The 25,624-nt window shown below is 44.1% G+C and overlaps 1 protein-coding gene across 1 annotated transcript in view; it reads left to right on the plus strand.

Moving 5' to 3' along the window:
- The window catches only part of CC2D1B (coiled-coil and C2 domain containing 1B), a 637,449-nt gene that overhangs the window by 606,270 nt on the left and 5,555 nt on the right, over nt 1-25,624 (plus strand). The window contains exons 23-24 of the mRNA XM_069232670.1: nt 2,221-2,314; nt 7,213-7,341. Of these exons, the coding sequence (XP_069088771.1) occupies nt 2,221-2,314; nt 7,213-7,341 (223 nt within the window). The remainder of the gene's footprint in view (nt 1-2,220; nt 2,315-7,212; nt 7,342-25,624) is intronic.

Genomic DNA, 25,624 nt, shown 5'->3' on the forward strand with positions numbered 1-25,624 from the left:
GAATCCGGGCTCCATATCAACTTACTGGAGCTCAAGGCGATCCGGCTAGCATTGAAAGCATTTCTTCCTGTTGTGAAAGGCAAGATAATGCAGGTGTTCACGGACAACACCACTGCAATGTGGTACTGCAACAAGCAGGGCGTGTGGGGTCGTGGACCCTTTGTCAAGAGGGTATAACCCTAGTGGTTCAACATCTGGCAGGTTCCCTGAATGCCAGAGCGGACAAACCCAGCTGTCGATGCCTAGCGGATCACAAGTGGTATCTCCATCTGGAGGTGGCTCAAGAACTCTTTCGGCAGTGGGGAGAGCAATGGGTAGATCTGATCACCTCCGGAGAGAACCCACAATGTCAGCAGTATTGCGCGTTGGAGTTTCCAAGGCGGCAGCCGCTCGGCAACGCTTTTCATCTCAAGTGGAATTCAGGCCTCCAATACGCTTTTCCGCCCATACCACTTCTGCCCAGAGTTCTCAAGAATATCAAGAACGACCAGGCCCAAGTCATCTTAGTGGCTCCGGATTGGGCATGGAGATTCTAGTATCCCGAGCTTCTCAAAATGAGCATCAATCCTCCAATCAGGCTGCCTCTTCGGGAGGACCTTCTGTCGTAGCAGCAGGGGAAGGTTCTCCACCCAAACCTGTCAACTCTGCGCCTTCATGCGTGGAGGTTGAGTGGCGGCAGTTGATGGCTTTTGACCTTCCTCCCGAAGTCTGTAAAGTTATTTTAGCAGCCAGGCGTCCCTCTACTAAAACAGTATACGCCTGCCGTTAGAAGCGCTTTGTATATTATTGTACAGAAAGGTCTATTGACCCTGTTTCTGCTTCTCTTTCTGATATCCTTCTCTTTGTACTATCCCTTGCCCAGAAGGGTTCTGTCTTGCGTACTCTCAAGGGCTACCTTTCTGCCTTATCAGCATTTCTTCAGCTGCCTGATCAGCCTTCTACGTTCAAATCTCCCATTGTGCATAGATTCCTTAAAGGGCTTGTACATATGTTTCCCCCTACGCCTTTTATTATGCCTCAATGGGACTTAAATCTTATCCTCACATTTCTGATGTGTGCTCCTTTGGAGCCTTTGCACAACTGTCCCCTCCGGCTGCTCACATCAAGACAGCCTTCTTAGTGGCAATAACATCTGCCAGGAAGGTGAGTGAGATGCAATCCCTGTCATCAAAGCCACCGTATCTCACTATCCATCCAGACAAAGTGGTTCTCTGGACTCATTGCATCCCTCTAAAGAAGAGGAGCAACTCCATTGACAGGACCCAAAAAGAGCATTGGCATTCTACCTTGACTGCACAAAAGATTTCCGGGTGGATGACCAACTCTTTGTGGGGTACGTTGGAGCAAAGAAGTGTTGGGCAGTGCAGAAGCAAATCATTTTTGCACGGAGTCATTCTCTGCATCAAAATATCCTACAAATTTGCCAGGGTGCAGCATCCTGAGGGCTCATTCTGCCAGGGGAAAAGCTGCTACCACTGTGCTAACTCGAAGCATACTAGTCCTGGTGATCTGTCAGGCGGCAACGTAGGCATCTTTGCACACGTTTGCAAAAAATTACTGCCTGGACAGTCAGGTGTGAAGAGACGGACACTTTGCCTATTCAGTCCTACTTCTTAGTGTAAGGAGTAGTATCTGCAGCCCACCGCCAGGAGGTTATGGCTTGGGTATCTATTCAAAAGTAAGGAATCTGCAGCTAGAAGTCCCTATCACATGAACAAGTTACTTACCTTCGGTAACGCACTATCTGGTAGAGACTATCTAGCTGCAGATGCCTTACACCCACCCATGCCTCCCCGCTCTGTGGATATGTCTAGTAGGGTTAGGGTTTACCCTTTTCAGGGCCCTAGTTTTGCACAGACAAAGGTTGGTTCTATTCATGGCTATGTGCTTCTGGCGTGGAAGTTTTGTGGATAAAAGAACTGACGTAAGTGTGCCGGGGTGGCACCTTTATAGGCGACCGTAACGTCACAGATGGCTCCAACGATGCTGACGAAGCCACGTGGAGCCGGGAGACGTATGCGGATCCAAATGACGCCACCTGACAGCACATGCAGAGTATTGCTCAGCAAAAAGATTCCAGGTTCGAAGCTGACGCCAGTGAATTCAAAGGTAAGGAATCTGCAGCTTGATAGTCTCTACCAGATAATGAAGGTAAGTAACTTGTTCTTCACACCTTGCTTATTGCTCACAAACTAACATAGTTCATTTTCTTCTTCATAGGTCTTTTTTCTTCAGAAGTGACAAATTGGTTGGAACAGCACAGTTAAAACTGGACAGACTCGAATCTGAATGTGAAATCAGAGAAATAATTGAGGTGCATAATTTGTTTTTGATATCTGTTTCATGATGCAATATTGCAAGTGTAAGATAGAATCTTTCAACAGTAATTTAAATTTGTACATTTCAGTTGTCTCCAGCCGTCCTGAAGTTCAAGTAAGGCAATATCCACATACACCATTTCAGCTAATCTACCAATTTAAATATAGGTGGAGGAAGGAGAACATAGGAAAGGCAGGAGGTTGTAAGGGTGCATAACCAGTGGACTTGTTTAATTTATTGAAAAAGACAACATTTATAAAAAGGTACCTAACCAGTGGGTTCCTTATTTGCATTGGAAAAGAGAAAATGGTCTGCAGCTCACTGACTCACCTGGCTTTAAGCTATGAAAGCTCTATAAGCTTTGAGCTATATAATGGGTCTGTCATTAAGTCCTCTCTAAGAAAAAATGGAATTAGATTGTTCTGCTGTTTTATATTCATTCTCTCTTTAATGCTTACAAGAGTTCACAAACATCACTGGTCTGAGAACAAAGTAAAATCTCCCCACAAGCCACAATCCAACAGCACTCCAGATTATAGTCTCAGTTCTCAATATCTGAAGCTATAATTTGATTTTTGGTCAGCTGCAATTTACGGTGTTGTAGCTGTAGATTCCTGCGCAAGCTGTGGAAGGCAAATATTTTGCTCCTATTCAGAAGTAAATCACTGTTCGTGGTGAATCTTTGGGTCATGTTTTTCCGCTGCTTAGAGCTCCTGAAGTCAATTTTGATTATACTGGCTTCTTGACTTTTTGCTTTCTGAAACATTTGTGGCTATCCTGAACGGTCCATGGCCTTCGGTTCCAGAGGCAGTCACCCCCAAACACTTCTGCATTTTGGATCTTCCGTAGTATTCAGAAACTTGTGTCCTTTCTCTCACTAGAAAAAATGTTAAAACCAATAGGTTTTGAAAAAGTATTAATTTACCAACTTGTGGTGTCATAAGTGAACCACACATATTGTCATCCCCAATATACCTGAGCATCTTTTGTTCCAATATCAGGTTCCTTTTCCCATTAATATTTGATCTACCTTACCTTATTTCTTTTTCACCTTGCAGGTCAATTTGTGTGATTTGTTTGTACATTACTCTCACTAACATGTTTCCAATGAACCATGGCTTTTGTGCTTCATTTGGCTGCATGGACATCTGCCTCAGATGTATATCTTCTTTTCAATCTTAGTGTACCTACCTGAAGCATTGATGAACCATTTGTAAGAAATACAAATGTACATTAAAAGACATTGCAATTATGAAAATAGCTGTTGCTATAATTCAGAGGTTTGGCAAATTGTGGGTACTACTTAAAGACAATGAAGCTACTCTCCTCCTATTCAAGTTTCTGATTTGAGAATTCATGTCTCATTCATTCTTCACTGAGGCTTAAGCCAAATTCATCAACACACAAAATCACCTCTGAGGCTGTTTCTTTTAATTAGGTTTGGCTTGGCAGTGCAGCTGTTTGTAAGACTTTTTGTTACCAGTTCTTTAATATATACATAGAGTGAACTGTGGCTCTTCTCCCAGAATTATTGCTCTCTCACCTCATGCTATTGGCTGTTTGGTGTAGCTGAAGTAGTACATGCATTGCAATGCATGGCTGAATGTTGTACATCTGAAAAGTATATTCAATCATCACACATTCAATTCTTTGTTAGTTAGTTTAGTCTGCACCTGCTTGTGAGTCATTTGTTTATTTTACTGCCTGCCCCGTTTCATTTCTCAGCGCTGACTTTTTTTAAACTGCTTTGCCTTTCCACTGCAAGATCCTGTGAATTAATCAGTAAAATAATTCTTTTAAATGTGACACTCCCCCCTGTATTTTTATTTTTCTTCTGCCTGCTGAATGTGTCGCCACTTTTCTATTTAAAGCTGTATTTTGCTAAAACTTGAGCTTGTTGTTTTTAAACAGGACAAGCAGGTCCTGTGATCTACACCTCTCAGTGTTCTACTGCACAGGGGGTTCCCATTATCCTATGGTGCTTTCAAAACATGTATTTGACAGAAATGTAGATATTCTCCAAGCTGATCCATACTTTTGGTGTCATTAAATGCCTTTATTTATTCTTCTTGCATTTGATCAGCTTGAGGATTCTCTGTCATCTTTTAGCCCATCATATTTCCTGACCTGAATCATAAATTATAATGGAAAAGAAGCTGAAACATCCCCACTTTCCCAGATCATACAGGCTTTTCTCATTGGAGGAGATTTTCGGCTCAGCTTCAGATGCTTTGTCTATAAAGGATAAGGATTATGATGGATGATAAAGAGTCAGAGACTGATCACCTCATTTCACCTTAAAAAACTGATTCTGGCCTTTACTTGAACCTATAAAATGCCAGTGGCCTAGATTCTTAATCATACCTACCCCTCTGGCCCTGCTTCGGAGGAGGTTTTACGACAGCATCTGGAAAGTGACTGATGCCCTGGAATTCACTTTATCTTAGCAGACCTAGAATTTAACTGTCTGATAGAAATCATGCAACCTTCAATGGCAACGACAGAACCCTTGCTTTCATTTAATGAGTCCTTCCTGGACCCTATCTTGGATCCATGGAATTAATCGTTTTCGGTACAGCAGTCCACAGGCAGATTGACAGACACCATAGTCCCATTCTGGGGGGGCCATGCCATTAGAAAGCCAATGGGATTTTCTTTTGATGACAATATTTGAACAATCAACTCTTCAGAGAGTTTGCAGAATGCCCTCTGTGGGCCTATGTGAAGCCCTCTACCCTTCTTGGGCCTTTGTGTAGTTTATATAATACCCCATGCATTGTTTGGACAACAGGTCTGATGTAATGCTGTATCTCAGAGATAGAGGCTGGCTCTTGGGCTGGCAATACGAGTTACCATATCATGTACTACATGTAACAGCCTGGACAAGAAGTACAGATTATACGTGGTACAATGGCTGATTAAATGTGCAGCATGAAGCTTCCCTTCCTAGAATGAATCAGCTGATAAAATATGTAAAAACAATTGCTAAACAGCAGGCTCGCTAAACATGAATAAAATGTGTCTGAATGTAAAAAGGGCACAAGCGTAAAACTAAGCCAAGACAGGGGTGCCCAAACCAGGTATTAAAAGAATCCTCACGACAAAGTGGGAGCTGCACCCTGAGGTGACAGAGGGAATACTCTCCACTTGGGAATTCCCTTCATATATCTCTTCACCACTGCCCAGAAAAGGAAGTGTCTTCAACTTGTGCCATATTCCTCCCACCAGTTAGTTCCTTTGGGAATTGCTTCAGAGTCAGCTACTCTTAGTACCTAGAGTAGGTATTCCTGCCAGTCCTGCTTCTGCCTTAAGTACTGAGAAAAGTGTGAGGGGTTCGGGCATAGTTGATTCTGATCACTTCAAATTTTTCAAGCAGGATCTGATCTGCTGATCTGTTGTCACAGCTGTTCCCATCCCACACAAATGAATCCTGCTTTTTCAGAAGCATAGTCAAGTCCTCCACCACAATTCCCAGACACTGCACAAGTGTGCCTCCCAGAATTCTTGTATGCACTTGATGAGTTTACATATATCATTTTGACATCCAGGAAGAGTGGCACCAAATCTATTTACACAAGTTGCTGGAACAGATTTGTGTAATAATGTGAGGTGGAAAGCATTATTCCTCTCAGATTTTGTCCGTCCATCGTCTTAAGGTTTGCATTGTCCTTTGCACAGTCCAGCAGTGGCTACAGTTAATAGTTTCCTCATAGTTTTCTCTGCATTTGTGTCTTCATGGCTAATCTTCCATGTTTAAAGTCACCGCTAGTGGCACATTTTACTATTGATATGCTTTAGTTGTTCCTGACCACTCATTTTATTGTTCCTCAGTAGAATTTAGACCTTGTTTTGGCTTCCTTGATGGCATCGCTAATTGAGCCAATGCCCAATAGACTGGTTCAACTTCTTACTCTGAAATCAGTGCTGTTGGTGATGATTACTTATGCATGTAAGGCTGGAGAACTTCAGGCCCTTTCTGTTTGTCCTGCCTCCACAGTTTTTAACCTGGATAAGTTAGTCCTCCACGCCATTCACTCCTTCTTACCTAGTTTAGTGCCTGCATGTAATATGGGTCTTTCCATAATCTTCCCTGTTCCAAATTCAGCCAGGGAGAAACATTTGCATTGGATAGACCACTAGAGTTCGACCACCTGTGACAGAACAGGATTGCATGTGGAATCATGGCTGCTTCCACTATTCTTCCAGAAATGTTCTCATTGCTCAAATCTACCACATAGTTACATATCATCCTTACATACTTTTGTAAAGCACTACTATCTCATGTCTCAGGCAGTCTGTGATTTCCCCAAACTGTGCTGCTTGACTTCAGTGGTTCATCAGTACTGCTCAGTCCCACTTCTGAGCGAGGTACTGCTTTGGGCCTCTTTCAGAAATTAAGAAATCTGTGGGAAGATGTATCCATCAGAAGAAACAGGTACTTCCATTCAATAACAATGTTACTGTTAGATAATCTTTCTGCAGATTGCTCACCCAACCCCCACCACCCCCCCGCTTCCTTGACGAGGTAGTGCTGTAATTAATAAGATGCCAGGCTACCTCACCATAACATGTTCTGTATCTGTTGCTGTTGTGGCTCACCGTTCCTCCTTTAATACATCAGTGAGTGAATACCAGGAAATTACGTCAGTGTGGAGGTTGGCACATTTTACATTTTTGCTCAAAAGGCACATTCAGATGGCACCAAGACTGCTATTGTTGCTTACCTGTGAGAGTTAGGGACACTTGTTACAATGTGAAAATGTTTCCAAGATCATCAGCCTGATGTGAGAACAAATTCTAAGTGCATGAATCTGTTAAGCGTATTCTGATTGAATAACTATTGTAATGGGTAAGTAACATTTATTTACCCAGACATTATGGATTTTATTTCAGATTTTTGATGGCAGGAAACCAACTGGTGGAAAACTAGAGGTAAAAGTGAGGCTGAGGGAACCACTTAGTGGCCAAGATCTTCAAACAGTAACAGAAAGCTGGCTTGTGCTTGAACAAAGTGTTTCCACGGTAGGACTTTTTTCTTTCAAGTAGTCTAGCATTGAAGTCTTTTGATATGCAAATAATGAAAAAAGATCTCTACAAGCATGTTCTTTTCTAAGATGCTATCATATGTCAATGTTAATTTTGCTTTGTTCAAAATATGGTATGCTTTAAGTTTAACTCATTTTTTATCTACTCAGCATTTCATTAAACATTGTAATTAAAGTTAGTGCATTGGAGTTTGATAGTGGTATTTGCTTTTAAAACCAGTAGAGAACATTTTAATGCAACTTAAATCACACAGAATTGTCCTATGAAACAGATATTTAATATAATAGCATAATATAAAACTTTATATATAGTGTACCACTGTGTTCAGCTGAGCTTTGGTGCAGTTCTTGGTGTCACTTCTCAGACATTCTTTGAAGGGGCTATCCATTGTAGAGAAAAAAAACTATTCTGTTTGCCTAGTTCAGCATTTCTAACAATCACAAACAATAGTCATCACCCACCAAACATGTCACCATGCATCTCAAAACCCCTGTTGACACCTTCAAGCAAAGCAGTATTCAAGGATGCTTATTGTTGGAGATTGTTAGAAAGGCACGACTGGTAATGAGAACTGCATCTTTGCCAAGGAATTGGGGTGATTTCCTAAGGTGCCCTTGGATTAGAAACAAATCCAATATATGCGTGGAAGTGTTTGCAGTGAGAATAGGCTGCAACAAATGAAGAATTCCACCAAGTACTGCAAGGGTGACATGCCATTTGTGGTTTCATTCCCTTTATCTCAGAGACGTGTTGTTGGTATCTTAACTTTTAACAACCAGCCATGTAAAAGAAAGCTTCAAGTACAGTAGCAAAACATTATACAACAAACAAATGCTTGGGAATTACTGTCCAATCAGAATGTGCCCCAAACATATGCTTTCTTAGGATTTCTTTTTCTCACATGGTCCACAGCCACATCTCATGCATAACAAAAAATTACTCCACTATTGACCTGCACTTTATTATTGTGCTTTCTGGCACCTTGGAACACCTGGTATGGTCATTAGATGATTATAATATATTATATATTTGTTCTAAATAAGGGTCACTAACTTTTTTCTTCTACATCTGCACTTGGGGTAGCAATTTAGGTCGCCTTGCAGGGTCTGTGTAGCATCTGTTTCTTTATTTGCTTCATTGTCTGTATCTCAATGACAATAAAAAAATAGGAGACAAAAAATAGATATCTATGAGAAAAGTGTGAAAATTAAGTTTAAAAAAGCTAATTTAAAGTGCAGAAAAAATCTCTGCTCAACATCACCCGCAACCTAAAAATATGGAACTTTCAATTCAAAGTTACACGTATGTAGAACATGGTTTAGAATTTTGAAAGTTGCTGTTTTTCTAAATCAAATGACTGAAAAACACATTAAATTAAAAGCTTTGAATCAGATTTAAAAGCTTAAAAAAGCTTGGAACAATATGAAAAGTAATTTTAAAAACATGACAAATCACTATGGAAAACTGATACTTAAAACTGCATGGCCCACAAAAAAACATGTGCAAAATAATTATAAAAAGCTCACAACAATTTTCACTCATGAGTGTTCGAGTTTCAATGTGATTTAGTACAGAAGTCCTGAAAAAACAAGCAACAAAAGGCACAAGATGATTTCTAGTGTAAATACTTTAAATAAAAAGGCCAAACCTTTGCAATAAATGTGGCCGAGCTAAAGGCAACAAACACACAACTAGTATGGAGATGTTCTTGCCGGTGAGGGGGAGAAGAAGTGTCACATAAAACTACAGGTATTCACCCATGTAAGCTGGTAGTTACAAACTGCTTATTAGGGTAGCTAAAAGAATGCTATAAAGCTCCAAATTTGCACACATTCTCTCCACGTGGACCTGACACTGGTTTACTTCCAAAGAATAAAATGTTAAACTAAGACTTGATTCCAGTTGAGGCAGGTTCGCCAGAACTTGAGTACAACAGTATCTTGTTACTGCCCACACCAATAAAAACAGAGCCCAGGCAGCCTGTACCCTTCTCCCTCACCCTCCAAAGAAGCCAGTACGTGGCCTACTTCTCCCTCCTCTACAGAAACTCCCAGTCATTCTCTACCCCAAGAAGACAGATGCTCTTACTCGGTGTCTTTACTGCCCCTCTGTTCCAGTCGTATGCCTATATCCACGGACCCACCCAGATCCCAGAACACTGTTTGGGGGATATCTTTTAGAATCTACTTGCTCTGGGCCAAAGGACTTTTTTCTAATAAAGCATACATTTGATTACAATGAGTTAACTTTTGATGCACAAATTGGTGAATGTTAATTTTTATGGATATTTGTTCCTCAGATTATTTTCAAAAACTTATTTTTAGTTGGAGCATGAACTTTTGTACAGCAGTTGCATGTCAACAGTGTTACATGGTGATGTACTGTTTTGTCCGAGGAAATCATGTGATGACATTGGAAATGACGTAGGCAGCACATGTAAGTTTCCTTTTTCCTTTCACCTCCTCAGACGTAGCATCTGGAGCACACCAAGTTTTCTTGTATTTTTTGATTCCTCAAATGATTTTTTAGTCCACTTTTTCTTTCTGGCATTATGTCACCCCAGAAGTCATCATACTTTAAGCTGTACGATAGGCGCAGGAAGCAGATGCCTTAGACAGACACAGAGAAACACTGCCTTTGGTGTCTTAGCACTTGACACAACGTTTCATCTTGTGACAGGCATTTAGGCATCCCAAAGCACTAGGAAACAGGTGACAAAGCTCGACCCTTACATCTTTCGAGAAATCTGAGACCTACTCAAAGTCTCAAACTCTAGAAGGTGCTTCCACAAATAATGTCACGGCACACAAAATATTCTGTTTCCCCTTCTCGCAAAGATAAAAAGAAGTGCAGGAGGTCTAGGGAGCAATCCAACAACACAGATTCTTCTGCTCAACAAGCACCTCTGCTTCCTCCTATCAAACTAGTATGTTCTCATCCATATGGTGTCATGTAGGCTTGAATTGAGGCTTTTCACAAAACATGTTGGAAATTTTTATCACCGGTGTGCTTACCTAGGTGGTCATGGATCCTTTGTTACCCACAGTGACTTCAGTCTCCACTGCAGTTATAAGGTATGTGTAAAATGCACTGTCTCAAGAAACTCTGTAGTGGTAAGATCTGTGGGAAAATGCATTATTCTGAAAAAAACTGTGAATTATTATTTGGGAAAAACATATTTTTCTAGATGCTTTCTGAAAATTGCAAGAGAGGATTGAGACTGCTGGTACAGTCGTAGAGAATTCTAAAGTCTAGCAGCAGCAACTAAAAAAACACTGTTGCCAGAGTGAGTTTAGTTGTAGGGAGAAATATGAAGCAGAGATTAATTTGTGGATTGTAGAGAGTGAGGGGTAGTGCACCACCAAAATGTATAGTCCCAATGGACCAATTGTTAGACATTTAATTGCTTGTGATTATGCAGCCTGGCGGCTGTATTTTCTATTTGTTGCGTACGATTGACGGATGATTATGTTACCATAATCTAACCTGTATTGGATGAAGGCAAGAATGACTAGGGTGTGAAACTTTGAATCCAAGAAAGGCAGATTTGTTAAACATTTAAATGTTTGTGCTTGTGCAGCTAGTTAGTACCCTGGCGGCTGCATTTTCTATTCCTTGCATACAACTGAAGAACAATCCAGACAATTCTATGTAGATGATGTCATATAATCTAACTTAGATTGGATGAAGGCAAGAATGACTTGGGTATGAAACTCTGAATCCAAGAAAGGCAGCATGCGGCAAATAACTTCCAGGTGGAAAAAAGTCAAAAGCTGTGTATTGCGGATATGTGATACTTCAAAGGCAGTTTTCATCCTGAGTGATACATAGATTGTGTAATACCTCCGTTTTGGAAGGTTTAGCTTTAGAAAGTCTAGGGACATCCATCATCTTACTGCCATAATGTGGGAGGTAAAATGTCCCGCAGGTGAACGAGAATTGGGTGCAATTAAAGAAGAGTTGAGTATCATCTAAATAGAATTTGGCACCAAGTATGTGCTGCACATGAGTGAGGGGAACATTTAAACATTGAAAAGGAGGGGGGCAGGATTGCACCTTGGCGTGCACCCCATTTCATTTGATGTGGAAATGAAGACAGGGAAGAGAAAACAACATTTTCGGATCCATGGAAAAGAAAGAAGAGTCTGGGCCATTACGAAAGCCCATTTGAGCAGAATCAAGGACGTTTTTGGTTTCTACAAGAGTAGACTAGTAGAGATTCAACTGCATTTTCCAGGTTCTGTAGACTGAATTGGATGCGAGGGAGCTGTTAAACAATCGGTTCGGATACAGGTAGACTGGCGAGCTTTTGGGGTGTGACATGTCAAAGTGAGTGATCCCTTCTCAAAAGGTTAGAAAAGTAAAGGAATCAAAAAAGAGTGTTTGAAGACTAATGTGACATGTGGGGAAGACTAAGGACATGAGGACAGTGCAAAATTTCGAATTCAATTTTGTGGCGAAAAGAGGCTTCCCTAACATCAAATAAAAGAGATAGATCACACAGTTTTTTGTGTCAGAAGGAATTACGCTAGAATGGAGACAATGTAAACTCAATTCTGAATAGTTCTTTTGCAACCAGCAGGGCAGTCTGAGAGCATGACTCTCATGCCAGAAGGTACTACAACTCTGGAGTCAACTGGACCTTCATGGGATCTCAGATGGCCATTCATTTGGCGGTCTTGCTGAAAGGTAGACAGTGTAATCAAAAACAATGTGATAGATGGAAAGCTTGAGTTAATCTCAGCCACTGGTGATTGATCAGGCTGCTTCCCAATCCATCTTTTTTCACCCACCACGCCACCCCTGCCCAGCCTGAACTGCTAGGCCAAGTCCTTCCTGAACTGGAATATAAGCAACCAAGGACTAGTTTTGCCCTCATTATGGGCTCATCAGCCAGGTAACCCAGGCGTTACATCCATCACTTTTTGTATACTTTAGTATGTCCTCCTAAGTAGTACGGGTATGTCCAGACATCTGCCCTGTGCACACTGTGTCACGGGAACCAAGTTATACCCAGCTGAAGAGCCCATCAGAAGGGCAAACTCGGTCATGGCTTGCTTGTGTTCCCGTTCAGGGAGGACCTGGCTTGGCAGTTCGGGTGTACTGTTCCCATTGGAGCAGGGTCAAGGCTAATTTGTATAGCTGGGTCCAAACTGAGTGATGGAGACCATGACGGTCCACTGCTTCTCTGTACCCGGATGCCCCAAACCAAAGAGAAGAGGACCACTGGTGCCCCTATGTCCCCCAGGCTTGTGGGACCCAAACCCACGTGTTGGTTTGGCTGGACTGGACTGCCAGTCCATGCCTGCAGCCTGTTTTTGTGGACCCTCTCCACTGCAACCACCTCTGGTGATGGTAAACCAGACGGGCCAAACCACCTCTGCGCCTAGATGCCCTGGACCGAGGAGAACAGGATCCCCAAGCATCACAAGAATTGAACTCCCTTGGTAGTTCGCCCAGACTCTCAGTCCAACCCTGCAGCAACTTTATGACTGGACTGACCCCATAGACTTACACTGGGCATCCAACACTGAACTGCAACCGGCCACCCCAGTGCCACGTGAGGTGACCTGTTGGTGTGGCCTTGGACCTTGCCCCACTTACTTAAGTCCAGGAGATTGGTCCCGTAAGTCACTGTGCTATACCTGTATGCAGTGCTTGTTCTTCCTCTATAGGATAACATTGCTGCATCTGAAAAATGCACTGTAAACTTTTGAAAACTCTCAAAATTCATAACTCGAAAAGTACTCACCTGTTTCCGGGATCTTGCTATTTAAATGTATTTAAAATCATGCGTCATTTTTATACATTGGTGTCAGATTTCTTTATTGAGTGTGTGTTTCACTTACTGCCTGTGTGTGTGCCTTACATGCTTAGCAGTACTCTGTGATATGCCTAACTGCTCGCTCACACTACCAGAAAAGAGAGCATTTGGGATGTAATTTGTGCCTCTGTGATACCTTTGGGGTTTGCCTGGACTCGGTGTACCTCTTTTTGGTCCAGTATATATTGAGCCAGCTTCCTACAACCCTTTACTATGCCGCAATAGGACCCTAATTGGTCTTCACGTTCATGATGTTCATGATCTTCGAGCCTGAGCACTGTTGCACACTAAGACTGGAGACCATTAAAATTCCTAATTGCAGTTACCTTCTGTGCAACTCAGTTCGATCTCGGTATACCACATTATGCCAAGACAAATTGTTGCTGCAAAATTGTGCAGCTTTTGGCTGAGGGTGGGGTAGCTCTTCCATGTGGGAAGGCCATCATTCTCTTTGACTTTTTGAAAGACAAGGGGCTTTACCAGTTTGACCCGTAAAAGAGCTCTTGGCTTTTGCATCAACCACACAAAAGAGTACTAGGTGTATGGTCCCCCTTTTTATTGGCTTTGTTGGGTCTAAGAATTGAAAGCCAGTCCAGAAGTGAATTTTGTCCAGGTTAATTGTCCTGCTGGACATCTGCCTGACTGCTACATGCGCATTGATTCAATAGGCATTATTACTGTCTCAACAATCAAGACTGCAAGGTGGGCTATTTCACCCACTCGGTCCTGCAGGACTGTGGATTTCATTCCTCAATCCCTATGTAAAGTACTGGTTTAGTGTCTGTTCAAAAGATGAGTCTGCAGTTAGAAGTATTCATCAGAAGAACAAGTTACATTCAGTAACTCTCTTTATGCAGATTCCTCACCAATGTCACTCCTCATTTTTCTGTAGAGTGGACTTTTAAGAGGTAATACGTTTCAAAGTTATATGTTACATGCTGTCAACAATCTCAAAATTTTCAGGGACATTTAGGATTCTTAAAAGATCCCAGATTATATTTTACACACAGGCACCCTTGCAGTCTGTCAAGGCTAATCCGCATCTGAGTCTGTCGAAGAGTTGTTGGATACCTGGCTTCACCATGCAGGGCACTGCCTATATAGACTTGGTACCTGCATGTTCAGAGGCAGTGTGAGGTAGGTTCATGTGCAGACTAATGATGCCACCTATCGACAAGGGGGGCAAATGCTTTGAAAAGTTCTGCCTCCAATTTTGTTCCTGGTAAAACCCAAAATGTGATGATTCTGCACTTAGGTAACATTTCCAGCAAAAAAGAGGATTGCCAAAGATAAGGAACATTATTGTTTTGTTTGTATTGTTTCAGATGCTTTTGTTGAAATTTAGTTTAAGGTTTTAATTTTTCAGTTGCTTGTCTGTGCCAGCCTCTTTCTTTAAACTAGCAAACAAGTTGCTGCCCTCCTTAAGGCCTTTTACTTCATTTATTTACGGTCATACCCAGCCCCCTCCCCCAATTTCTTCCCCCCAGTTGCAGGTAGTAATGGATTTCCCTCCAAAGAGCAAATTTAAATTAGATGAGTTGAGCCATTAACACTTGTTCCATATATATAGATTTCCTAGGCTTTTTATGCCTTCTTGGTTAAAATACACAGTAAATATTAAAAACCCAGGCTATCGTTAGCTGGTCAAATTGCATTTGTTGCCAACTTCAGTAGTTGTTTTCAGGAGCACAGCCCAGGGTAGGTCTTCGCCACGGACCAGGGATTACCAATTTATTACTTCCTTGGTTTAAGGCTTGCGCATTCCTATGAAGTCCATACTCTGCAATGGGATGGGCGTCTGGCTGGCCAACTGACTATGACGGGCAGTCTTCATTAAGTAAGTGACCATCCGGTACTTATTTTTTCACATTAGTATAGGAGAAGTAGTAGCAACGGTCCTGAAGAAGCATCACAGGATCACTATGACCACTCAGACGCGAAACATGTTGACCACATTTTTTTTAGGATTTAGGGCACTACCTTTTTTCGTTGTGTGGAGTGCAGTGGAACATTATTCCCATCAGCACTCCCCTTTCTTCCTTTTTAATCTTTGCCTGAACCTATCTCTGACCTATTAAATGTGATGCTTCTTCTTCTGAGCCAATTTTAACTTTATTCCACTCTCTCCTACGTATTTCAACGGTCAGTATTCATCCTAGGTCGAAACAAATTTGGTAGATGATCTCCGGTTAAGCACCACCACCGTAATAGGGGTGGCCCGTCAGGCATTGCAGCGCCGGTCTGACGAGGAGGCTGCCCCGTGATGAAGCTTGACACACTATTGGGTGTGTGAGGGCTCTCCTTAACTACTGACTATCTCTAGCCCTGTGTGCATTGATTCTATTTCTTTATGGAACAGTGTACCAAGTTATTGTACTCATTAGATTTGGGAGATTGTACACTGGACCAACAACCTCCCAGTCCCCTTCTTTTTTGTGATAAACATTCAAAATAGTCATTACTGTTTGACAGTAAATGTTAGAATAGGTGCAACCAATCTTATTTCTTCCAATTCTTCCTGTAGCTAATAGACCACTGAGTTGAGCCCTATGCATGCTTTTTACAAAACACGCATTATAAACAATTATTTCAAAGGCCCTGCTCTTTTTGCTTATTAAGGGCCTGATTTAGATTTTGGCGGAGGGAGTGCTCCTTCACAAACATGACGGATATCCCATCCACCGTATTACGATCCCCATAGGATAGAATTAGGTCATAATACGGCAGACAGGATATCCATCACGTTTGTGATGGAGTATTCTCCTCTGCCAAGTCCTAAATCAGGCCCTAAGTCCTCTCTTATGGATTTTAGTCATTGGCCAACCAGATGTTAATAAGAAACAGTAACTGCAGCTGGTGAGTATTTATCAAGTTGTTTAAAGATGATCTGTTTTGTACAGTGGATCTAACATGTGAAGGTCCAGCTTCAACTCTTGAGGTAATATTGAATTCTCTGCTCCTCCTATCATAAATATTTGTCTGGATTCTCCTTACTGGAATCAAGTCAACTAAGTTGCCTACATAAGAGCGCCTGTAACCTTGGAATCTAATTCATAATGTTGGGAGAACTTAGTCACTGTAATAGTTCCTTAGTCAAATGTCATTCCAGAGGGGTAGAATTTCTGGTTGCTGGCTAGGAATAGGCCCAGACATGTGAAGATTTGCTTTCCGAAGGCATGCCAGCAATATGTCCACAGCTCAGACATACTGTGAACTTCATTATGAAGAAACCCAGCTCTAGGCCTTCCTCTGGAGGAAGTATCAGGTAGAAGCAACAGCCAGGCTAAACTGAGCCAATTGAACTAAACACCAAACCTAACTAATTAAAACAACAAACCAGCGTAGTAAATAAAAAGTTAGGCACCCTCATAAGAGTATGGGCTGGATAAAAAGGTAAAAGTGATGTATTTGCTAAGTGGCAGCACAGTCAAAGTGTTCAGATATTATAGGAAAAACCATGCCAAAGCCGCCATTATGAAGGCAGCTGGCTATGGCTCTTTCATCCAGGAAGTGTCCTTGGCTCAGCCAAGTGACGTGCAAGAGTCAGACAAAAGTTTGCAAAACAATTTGAATTGCCAAACCAAGCTATTACAAACAATAAACAAACAGAATATAATTAGGCTGCTTCACTAAGCAAAAGCATAGTCAGTGTGTTCGGACATTATCACACTCAAAATCACTACCTACTGTTTCAGTAAATAAGCCTTCAACAGGCAAACTAACAAAGCTGTTGCATTTGCTCTAGCGCACTATACCCTATCTGGACCAATCAGATGTAAATCTCCACCCAATCAATACATATATACTGGTTCCATGCCCTAACATACAACTGCTGTCTCTCAGTTGTTCTGCACATTTGTCGCCTGTTGCTGTCAGTCGCCCTTTTATTGACTGAATACACAGCTCAAATGCACCGAATTTGTTCAATACTAAATTTAAAAAAATCTTATTAAACATTAAAATAATGTATTGCTCACATCAACAGGTAGAATGTGTATTTATGTGGTAGATCACACTGCTAAGAAAAATGGATTTCCTAGTGCTGTAAGAAACCAGCAAGAGCAGGGAAAAGTGAGGATATGGCCGACCCTTAGAGGTTAACAAGAGAGAAACAGTGTGAGTGTCTTGTGGAAACGGAGTGGACACATTTCTGTGTGTTGCGTTGAAGCTAGTTAGAGAGCTTTGGAGTCAGGTGGCCGAAGGAACACCCTCCAGAGCACTCTTTGCTGATACATAGGACGTTGAAATAGATCAAGTTCCAGACTACAAATTACAAATGGGTGTGTATTGGTGAAAAAGCTTAGAGTGCACTGAGTTTTCTGTGCCATGGAAAATCTGATGAGCTAACTGGATGTGCTACCTAATGAGTAGCCCTTTAAAGTTTCTTGGAGCACTCCTCAACAGTTGGAGGATACCTCAGTGCTGCTGTAATGCCGAGGGATTTTCTGATTGATTATTGCTCCCAAAAAGATGTCCATGGAGATGTTGGGGAAGATCCAGTTCTGGCTGGCTGGAGAAAAGAGTCCTAGTGTGCAATTTCGTTACCTGATATTGAAAGTTAATTATGACTCATCCACTTCTGGACAACAGAAAGACAGTGATCCCAGAATCATCAACCTTAATGTTGTGTCGAGGCAAGGTATTGCTAAGAATATTCAGCGTGGCAGGAGAGTTAGTCACGTAACAATCATATTGAGAAAAGAAATAGGCCCAGTGAGTCTTTTTGTTGTCTCCACATTACATACTTTGCAGAAACTGTAGATTAAATATGAAAAGATGCCTCCACTCCATGCAAACATGCTTGAGCGCCCGAACAGTTCCTTTCTTTCCATGCCTTCAAACTGTGATCTGGAGCTCTGTACCCTCTTTTTTTATGAGATTGTCAAACTTTTTTTTACAATACATTTAAATCCAGGATGCAAGGGAATAGCATCCCCACCTAAAACGACAGGGTTCAAACCATGCGGAGACTGCAGAACACAGATGTTGGTGACAGATCCGCACAAGGTGTTCGGGCTCAGGCATGACAAGTCATGTGAACAATACACCCCCATGAACCCAAAAGTAATGCAGGACCTTGAAGTGAAACTGTACGTCTCATAGCATCAGAAAACATCACACAAGTCCTGCTCTCACTCAAAATTCAGGGCACTGATCCATTCTCACTCTTGTTCCCACAACAGGTCTATATTTAGTCGAGGTTGTCCGGTAAGTTTCAGTTCTAATTGAAGCAGAGCTGCATGATGGGACTAATCCCCTCATATCATCCGAAGTTATGAAGGCTAAAGATACCACTTGATCTCGCTCCCAGTCTCTGAAGGAAGAGTGGATTCCCCCATTGGTCCCAGTGCACCCGAGTTCCCCAGGTCATTAGTGACACTACAGCCATTAATGAGAGTCCATGTTGTGCATTTTTGGCAGTCGTGCAGATCCCTCTGGTGTATCTTCAGATCCCTAAAATCTGCAGGGGTAGCAAGTCAGGTTGCCACAGGCTGATATGGCCACAACACTGCCTGTTCCTCTCAAACTCATCTGGATTCTGCATCGACTTTGGTGCTGACTTCCACTCCCGTTCCATATTCAGCACTGGAGGCTTACTCATAATCCGGATCTGGGTTTTCCGCTGCCCAAGGTAATGATGTCTGTTTCCGGAAGCCACAAAGTCGAAACACACTAGCATGTTTGGTAGACAAGTGCCCTTGAGAAGCTGCCACCTTCTCAGGAGAAAAAAGCCAAAGGCGTAAAACACCTTTTTGCTGGATGAAGACTTCAAGGGATTGAATAATCCAGGAATCAAGAATTGAACAGTGGAATTCTACTGGAGTGAAGATTCAGCATCAGCAAGTGGAGGGAGCAAGGATGCAATCAAAGGAACACAGCTTGGTTGCAACGCACCCTCCAGCCGGATTGAAGCCTTTATATGGTAACAGAACAGGAAAAGGAAATTACATCAAACACCACATGGCAAGAAACATAGGTGGTCATTCTGACCCTGGCGGTCTTTGACCGCCAGGGCGGAGGACCGCGGGAGCACCGCCGACAGGCCGGCGGTGCTCCAATGGGGATTCCGACCGCGGCGGTAAAGCCGCGGTCGGACCGGCACCACTGGCGGGGTCCCGCCAGTGTACCGCCGCCCCATTGAATCCTCCGCGGCGGCGCAGCTTGCTGCACCGCCGCGGGGATTCCGACCCCCCCCTACCGCCATCCAGATCCCGGCGGTCGGACCACCGGGATCCGGATGGCGGTAGGGGGGGTCGCGGGGCCCCTGGGGGCCCCTGCAGTGCCCATGCCACTGGCATGGGCATTGCAGGGGCCCCCGTAAGAGGGCCCCTACATGTATTTCACTGTCTGCTGCGCAGACAGTGAAATACGCGACGGGTGCAACTGCACCCGTCGCACAGCTTCCACTCCGCCGGCTCGATTCCGAGCCGGCTTCATCGTGGAAGCCTCTTTCCCGCTGGGCTGGCGGGCGGTCTGAAGGCGACCGCCCGCCAGCCCAGCGGGAAAGTCAGAATTACCGCCGCGGTCTTTCGACCGCGGAACGGTAATCTGACGGCGGGACTTTGGCGGGCGGCCGGCCTCCGCCGCCCGCCAAGGTCAGAATGAGGGCCATAGTGAGTTGGGAAAACAGTGGGAACCAAGGAAGAAACTCCCATGATGAAAAAGTAAAGAGAGCGAAAACCTGAACTAGATGAACTGTGGAGAATCTTTAAAAGGCATTTGCAAATCCTCATGCAGATGGTTGCCATTTTGGTGTTGGAGATGGAGGAAGTAGCTTGCAGGAATCCAGTAGCTCTAGAAAAGTCAGCCCCAGATGAGTGAAAGTCACAGTTTGCAGCTGTGGACTTTTTCTGATGTTTTCAGAGTGCTGGGAACCGCAGTGCCACGCAAGCTACCACATTTCTAGGGGACCCAAGCAGCAGAGACAACACTAATGTGACACTCCTGTTCCTTCAACATCAACAATAGTCTTGATACTGCAAGAGGGGGACCCTTTGCCGGCTATGGCAAACCTTCTGAATTCTGCACTTTGAGCTGAACTCACCCCAGTCCTAACCAAGGTCTTTTCCTAACTTCATTCTGACGTACTTGGTTCCCAAACCATCAGATTCAGACAAAACACTGCGTCTATCACGCAGTGGCCTTCTGTTGCTCCACCAGGTTTTCGGTTGCTGCAATTAGGAGATGACAACAGAGAAGTAGGGGATGATTTTCCCTCAAATTGTGTATTGGGCTCACAGGAGGCCAGTGCGCTTGACCATTTTTTTGGATTGGGTTGGTGTAAACACCCACCTAGGCTCCTCTCCCAGGCACTAATGAAATAAAGTGCTTCCTTTGCAATAGTGGTTAAACGTGCTGGTGAGATCCTGTATCTACAGCTTCCTTCTGTGAAAGTCAAAACTAATGTCCTTACAAAATGTTACAGCCTAGGCAGGCTTCCTTTGAATGCTTACTGCCTTTCAAGAAGCACTAACTGATACATTGATGGGCACCTTGTGTAAGCCTTACTCTCTTACCCACCAGTGAATAGGCAGGCGGGTAGCCAATGCCACAGAATGGCACCAGGCACTCAACATCCTTCCACCAGCAAGGTAAATCCCAATTACATTTTTACCATTCTACCACCACGTGGACTGGGAGCAAATTGAGGCAAACAGAAAACAATTGTTTTGTTCGACCCGCTTAGCTCTAAGGTCGGTCAACACAAGTTACCTACTAGTATGATATATGTACTTCCTCTAGGAAATGGTCGGCAAGATCATCCGGCGGTCCCTGGCTCAGTCTATTCAAGATGGATAGAATGCAGCCAAACCGTGATTCAAGCTGACCTGGACGCTATTGATTGTTTGGGGCAAACCGTCAGCACTAGCGTGGATAGAGAAGTTACTTACCTTCAGTAACGTCTTATCTGGTAGAGACAATATCTTCCTGCAGATTCCTTACATTTGAATTTCCCCATGCATCAGACTGTATGTGGAAGATTTGTTGCGAGCAGTGTCCCTGTGCGCTGGTAGGTGGCGTCGGTCAGCTCTGCGTGTTATCGTTCACGCTGGAAGTGACGTCAGCATCACCTATATAGGTGCCACCTCGGCACACTGATGTCAGTTACTTTTCATGACTTTCTACACCAGGAGAGCGGAGCCATGAAGTGCACTGACACTGGTGTGTCCAAACTAGGACCCTGAAAGGGATCATCCTTGACCCTAGAACTCTGTCTGCAGAGCTGGGAGGATGGGTGGGTCAGTAAGGAATCTGCAGCAAGATATTGTCTATACCAGATAAGGCCTTACGGAAGGTAAGTAACTTGTTCATCTGATACAAACATCTAGCTGCAGATTCCTTACCTTTGAATAGATACCCAAGCAATACCATTCCTGGTGGTGGGACTGCGCATATATTTAAACTAGAAAGTCCTGCAGGACAAAACGGGCAAAGTGCCCAACCCTGCAGATTTGTTTGTCCAGGCAGTAGTAAACATGTGCATGGAAGCCCAGGTTGCTGCCTGGCAGATGTCCAGGACTTGGACTCCACGTGCTGACGCAGTGGTCGCAGCTTTGCCTCTGGCGGAATGAGCGCCCAAGCCCTCAGGGAGTTGCTTCTTGGGTAGTGTATAGGAGATTTTAATGCAGAGAATGACCCATCAAGATGGTTTGTTTCTGCACTGCCTGACCTTTCTGCGCCCTAACGTACCCCACAAAGAGTTGGTCATCTACCTGGAACTCTCATGAACGGTGAAGAATTACATCGCTCTTTTGGTTTCCAGATGGTGGAGCTGCTCCTCTTCTTCAGAGGGATGTGGAGGAGTATAGAAAGTGGGCAAGGTGACAGTTTGGCCCAATTAAATGGTGTTCCCACTTTCAGCAAGAAATAGGCCGTAGTGCAAAGCACCAGTTTGGAAAAATAGACAAGAATGAAGGCTTGTATGATAAAGCATGCAGCTCACTTACCCTCTGGCCAGATGTGATTGCCACAAGAAATGTTGTTTTAATTGTGAGCAGATGGAGGGGAAAATTATGAAGAGGCTCGAAAGGAGCACACATCAAGAATGTGAGGCCCAAATTAAGGAGAAGGGGTAAACATATGTACAATACCCTTTAGAAATCTATTTACAATGGGGACTTATTGAAGAGGATTGGTCAGGCAGCTGCAAAAAGGCAGACAGAGCAGAAAGGTAACCCTTTAGAGTGCCCAAAGCAGACCCTGCTGGGCAAGGGTAAGAAGAAAAAGAAGAGCATCAGAAAGGGAAACAGAAAGCGGGTCAATTGAATTTCTGTACAATATAGTGCAAATTTCTTCCATCTGCAGGCATATATTGTGTTGGTAGAGGGAGGCCAGGCTTCCAGAATAACATTGCAGACTTCGGGAGGAAGGTTGGAGGCTGAGAACTGTTGCTGCTCAATCTCCACGCAAGAAGGTGGAGAGTTGACAGATTCGGGTGGAGGACCCTCTCCTGCTCTTGCAACAGAAGATTTTCCCGAAGCTGCAGCCTGATAGATATTCATGTTCAGAAGCTCGGGATACCAGGCTGTCCGTGCCCAGTCCAGAGCCACAAGGACGACTTAGACCCGGTCGTTCTGATCTTCTTGTGAACTCTGGGCAGGAGTGGTATGAGTGGAAAAGCCTACAGGAGGCCTGAGCTCCACTCAGGACGAAAAGCTTCTCCCAGCAAGAGCCGCATTGGAAACTCCAGTGTGCAAAACTGCTGACATTGCACATTCCCTGCAGTTGCAAACAGATCTTACCAAGGCTCTCCCCACTGCTGAAAGATAACTTGCGCAGCCTCCAGATGGAGACATAATTCGTGATATGCTAGGCATAGACGGGTGAGTATGTCCGCTCCGGTGTTCAAGGAACCTGCCAGATGTTGAACCACCAGGGATATCCTCTGCTGTTCTAGCCATGTGCAGAGGTGCAGAACTTCTTAGCTAAAGCTCCACAACCCCACCCTGGGCTGTTTAATCCGTGAACACCTGCACCAACCTTCCCTTGATAGAGGATTGAAATATTTCAATGCCAATCGGATTGCACAAACCTCCAGCATGTTTACGTGAAGCCCGGATTCTGACACAGTCTAGAGTCCTCTGATCTCCACGTCTCCCAGGTGGCCGCCTCATCCTCGGAGTGGTGCTGCTGTGAGATCTGATTAGGGAAGGGAGAGGGGTCTGCCCTATGACCCAATCACGGTATGTTAGCCAAAACAACAGGTCTTTTGCAGTTCCTTCTGAGATCTGGCCCATGTCTGAGAGATTACCTTGATGCTACGCCCACTGGAACTTCAGGTCCCACTGCAGAGCCTGCATATGCCATGTAACATGTGTCACCAGCAGAATGCAGGAAGCCATGAGGCCCAGCAGCCTCACAGTCATTCTCACCGAAAACCAGAATAGAAGCTGAAAGATCGGTGTCATAGCCTGAATATTCTGAACTCACCCAGAAGTCCAATGAAACAAAGCATCTGAGAGGGAGTCAGGTGTGACTTCGGCACATTGATAGTGAACCACATTGAATGCAGGAGGGTCGCGATAGTCTAGAGGTGGGAGATAACAGCCTGGGGGGAGCTTGCCTTCAACAGCCAGTTGTCAAAATAGGGGAAGACTGGCACCCCTGGTCTCTGCAAATGTGCTGCGACCACCACCATCACCTTGGTGAACACCTGAGGGGCGCGGTTAAGGCCAAAGGGGAGCATGGTGAATTGAAAGTGCTCATAGTCCACTGTAAACCGCAGGTAACGTCGATGGGCAGGCAGGACGGGGATGTGAAAGTAAGTGTCCTTCAGATTCAACGCTACCATCCAGTCTCCTAGGTCTAGGGCAGACAAGATGTGAGCAACTTGACCTGCTCCTTTTTGAGGAAGAGGTTGAGAGTTGGTAGATCTGGAATAGGACGAAGACCTTTGTCCTTTTTTGGGATCCAGAAAGTAGCGGTAAGAGCAACCACAGCCTACTTCTGGCTCCAGAACCCTCTCTATGGCTCCGGTGGCCAAGAGAGCCATCAGCCGGTTGTCAGTTAGAGGCGATGAGGGAGGGGAAGATTTGAAGCAGAGGAAATAACCTGACCAAATGATCTGAAGAACCCACCTGTCCGATGTTATGGAATGCCAGTGATAGAGATGATGTCAGATTCTGCCAACAACAGGACACCCATGATCTAAAAGGGCAAGATTAGGAGGGTTTGGAGGCTGCAGCTGCCCGGGTGGTGGTGGTTGGTGCAGACCACTGGCCACCCGACCCACAGGAATGATAGGAACCGCGCCCACGCTGAGGCTTGGAAGCTTGCACAGGATGGTGACTGGGATCTGGTTGGCACAGTTAAATGCTCCTTCTGTGGCCACAAAAGGAGCATAAGGCAGACTGGGGATGTGGGGCAGCAGAGAAACCCAAGGACTTGGCCAAAGCCCACGAGTCCTTAAAGCATTCCAGTGCCTAGTCTGCCTTGTCTCCGAAGAGCTGGTGTCTTGTGGCTCTTATTATGATAATAAGACTGCATGTTTAGGGTGGCATGACCACAGAGTGTGGGAGACTGAGTCCACCCTACAACCCAGTACCTCATCCACCCCAGTTAGGCTAGTAGTGATTTGTGGAAATTAAAACCTGACTCTCTGACTCCTCAGGGGAGTCCTGGAAACAGATCATATCACTTTCGCTCAGTTGCCCAGTGACTTATACATACCAAGGCAAGACGAGAGATGTAAACTGGATTCCAATGTATTTATTGAAGTGATTGCATCCTAGTATAAAAATCATGAGCTGCAATAATAAAGCACATGGGATATAATACAGTGATCATCATTACAACAAGTGTGAAAAAGAGTTAAGGTTTTGACTGCCGGCCTAGTACTATCTTAACCCGACGGGACGAACTGGCTGAGGATGAAGCATGCCACTCCTACGTGGGTGAGGCCTATCCGTAGTGGAAGAATATATGTCTACAGAGAGGGTAAGAGTCAGATGCCCTAAGGTAGGGGAAAAACCAACTTTATTATTGAAGGGTGTGAATCACAAAGCCTGCCCCCCGTTTGGTGCGTAATTATAGTGTCAATTAGGAGACTGGGAGGGTGAGGTTTTTCTCCTACTTTTGATCTTTTTATAATTTAAAGCCACACGTTCAAAACCTTCCTTGAAGACATTCCCTCGACACACCAAGAGAAAAAAAAAAAAAAGGGGGTTGACAACACTTTGAGAAAAGCCTGTCAAAAGTGACCTAGGTTAGCTTTCTCCAGATCAGAGCTTACTGGCACAGAAAGAAAAGACCTGGCATCAGCGCGCAGAGGTAGTGCCTATATAGGTGACGTGGATGTAATTTCCAGTGTGGCTAACCCCACCTACTGGCGCTTAGGGGTACTACTCAGGAAAAATCTTCCAGATCCAGTCTGACGCCTGGGGCAATTCAAAGGTAAGGAATCTGCGGATAGAACTCTGTCAGGTGAGATACACA

This window comes from Pleurodeles waltl, chromosome 4_2 (assembly GCF_031143425.1).
Source record: "Pleurodeles waltl isolate 20211129_DDA chromosome 4_2, aPleWal1.hap1.20221129, whole genome shotgun sequence".
Taxonomy (NCBI): Eukaryota; Metazoa; Chordata; class Amphibia; order Caudata; family Salamandridae; genus Pleurodeles; species Pleurodeles waltl.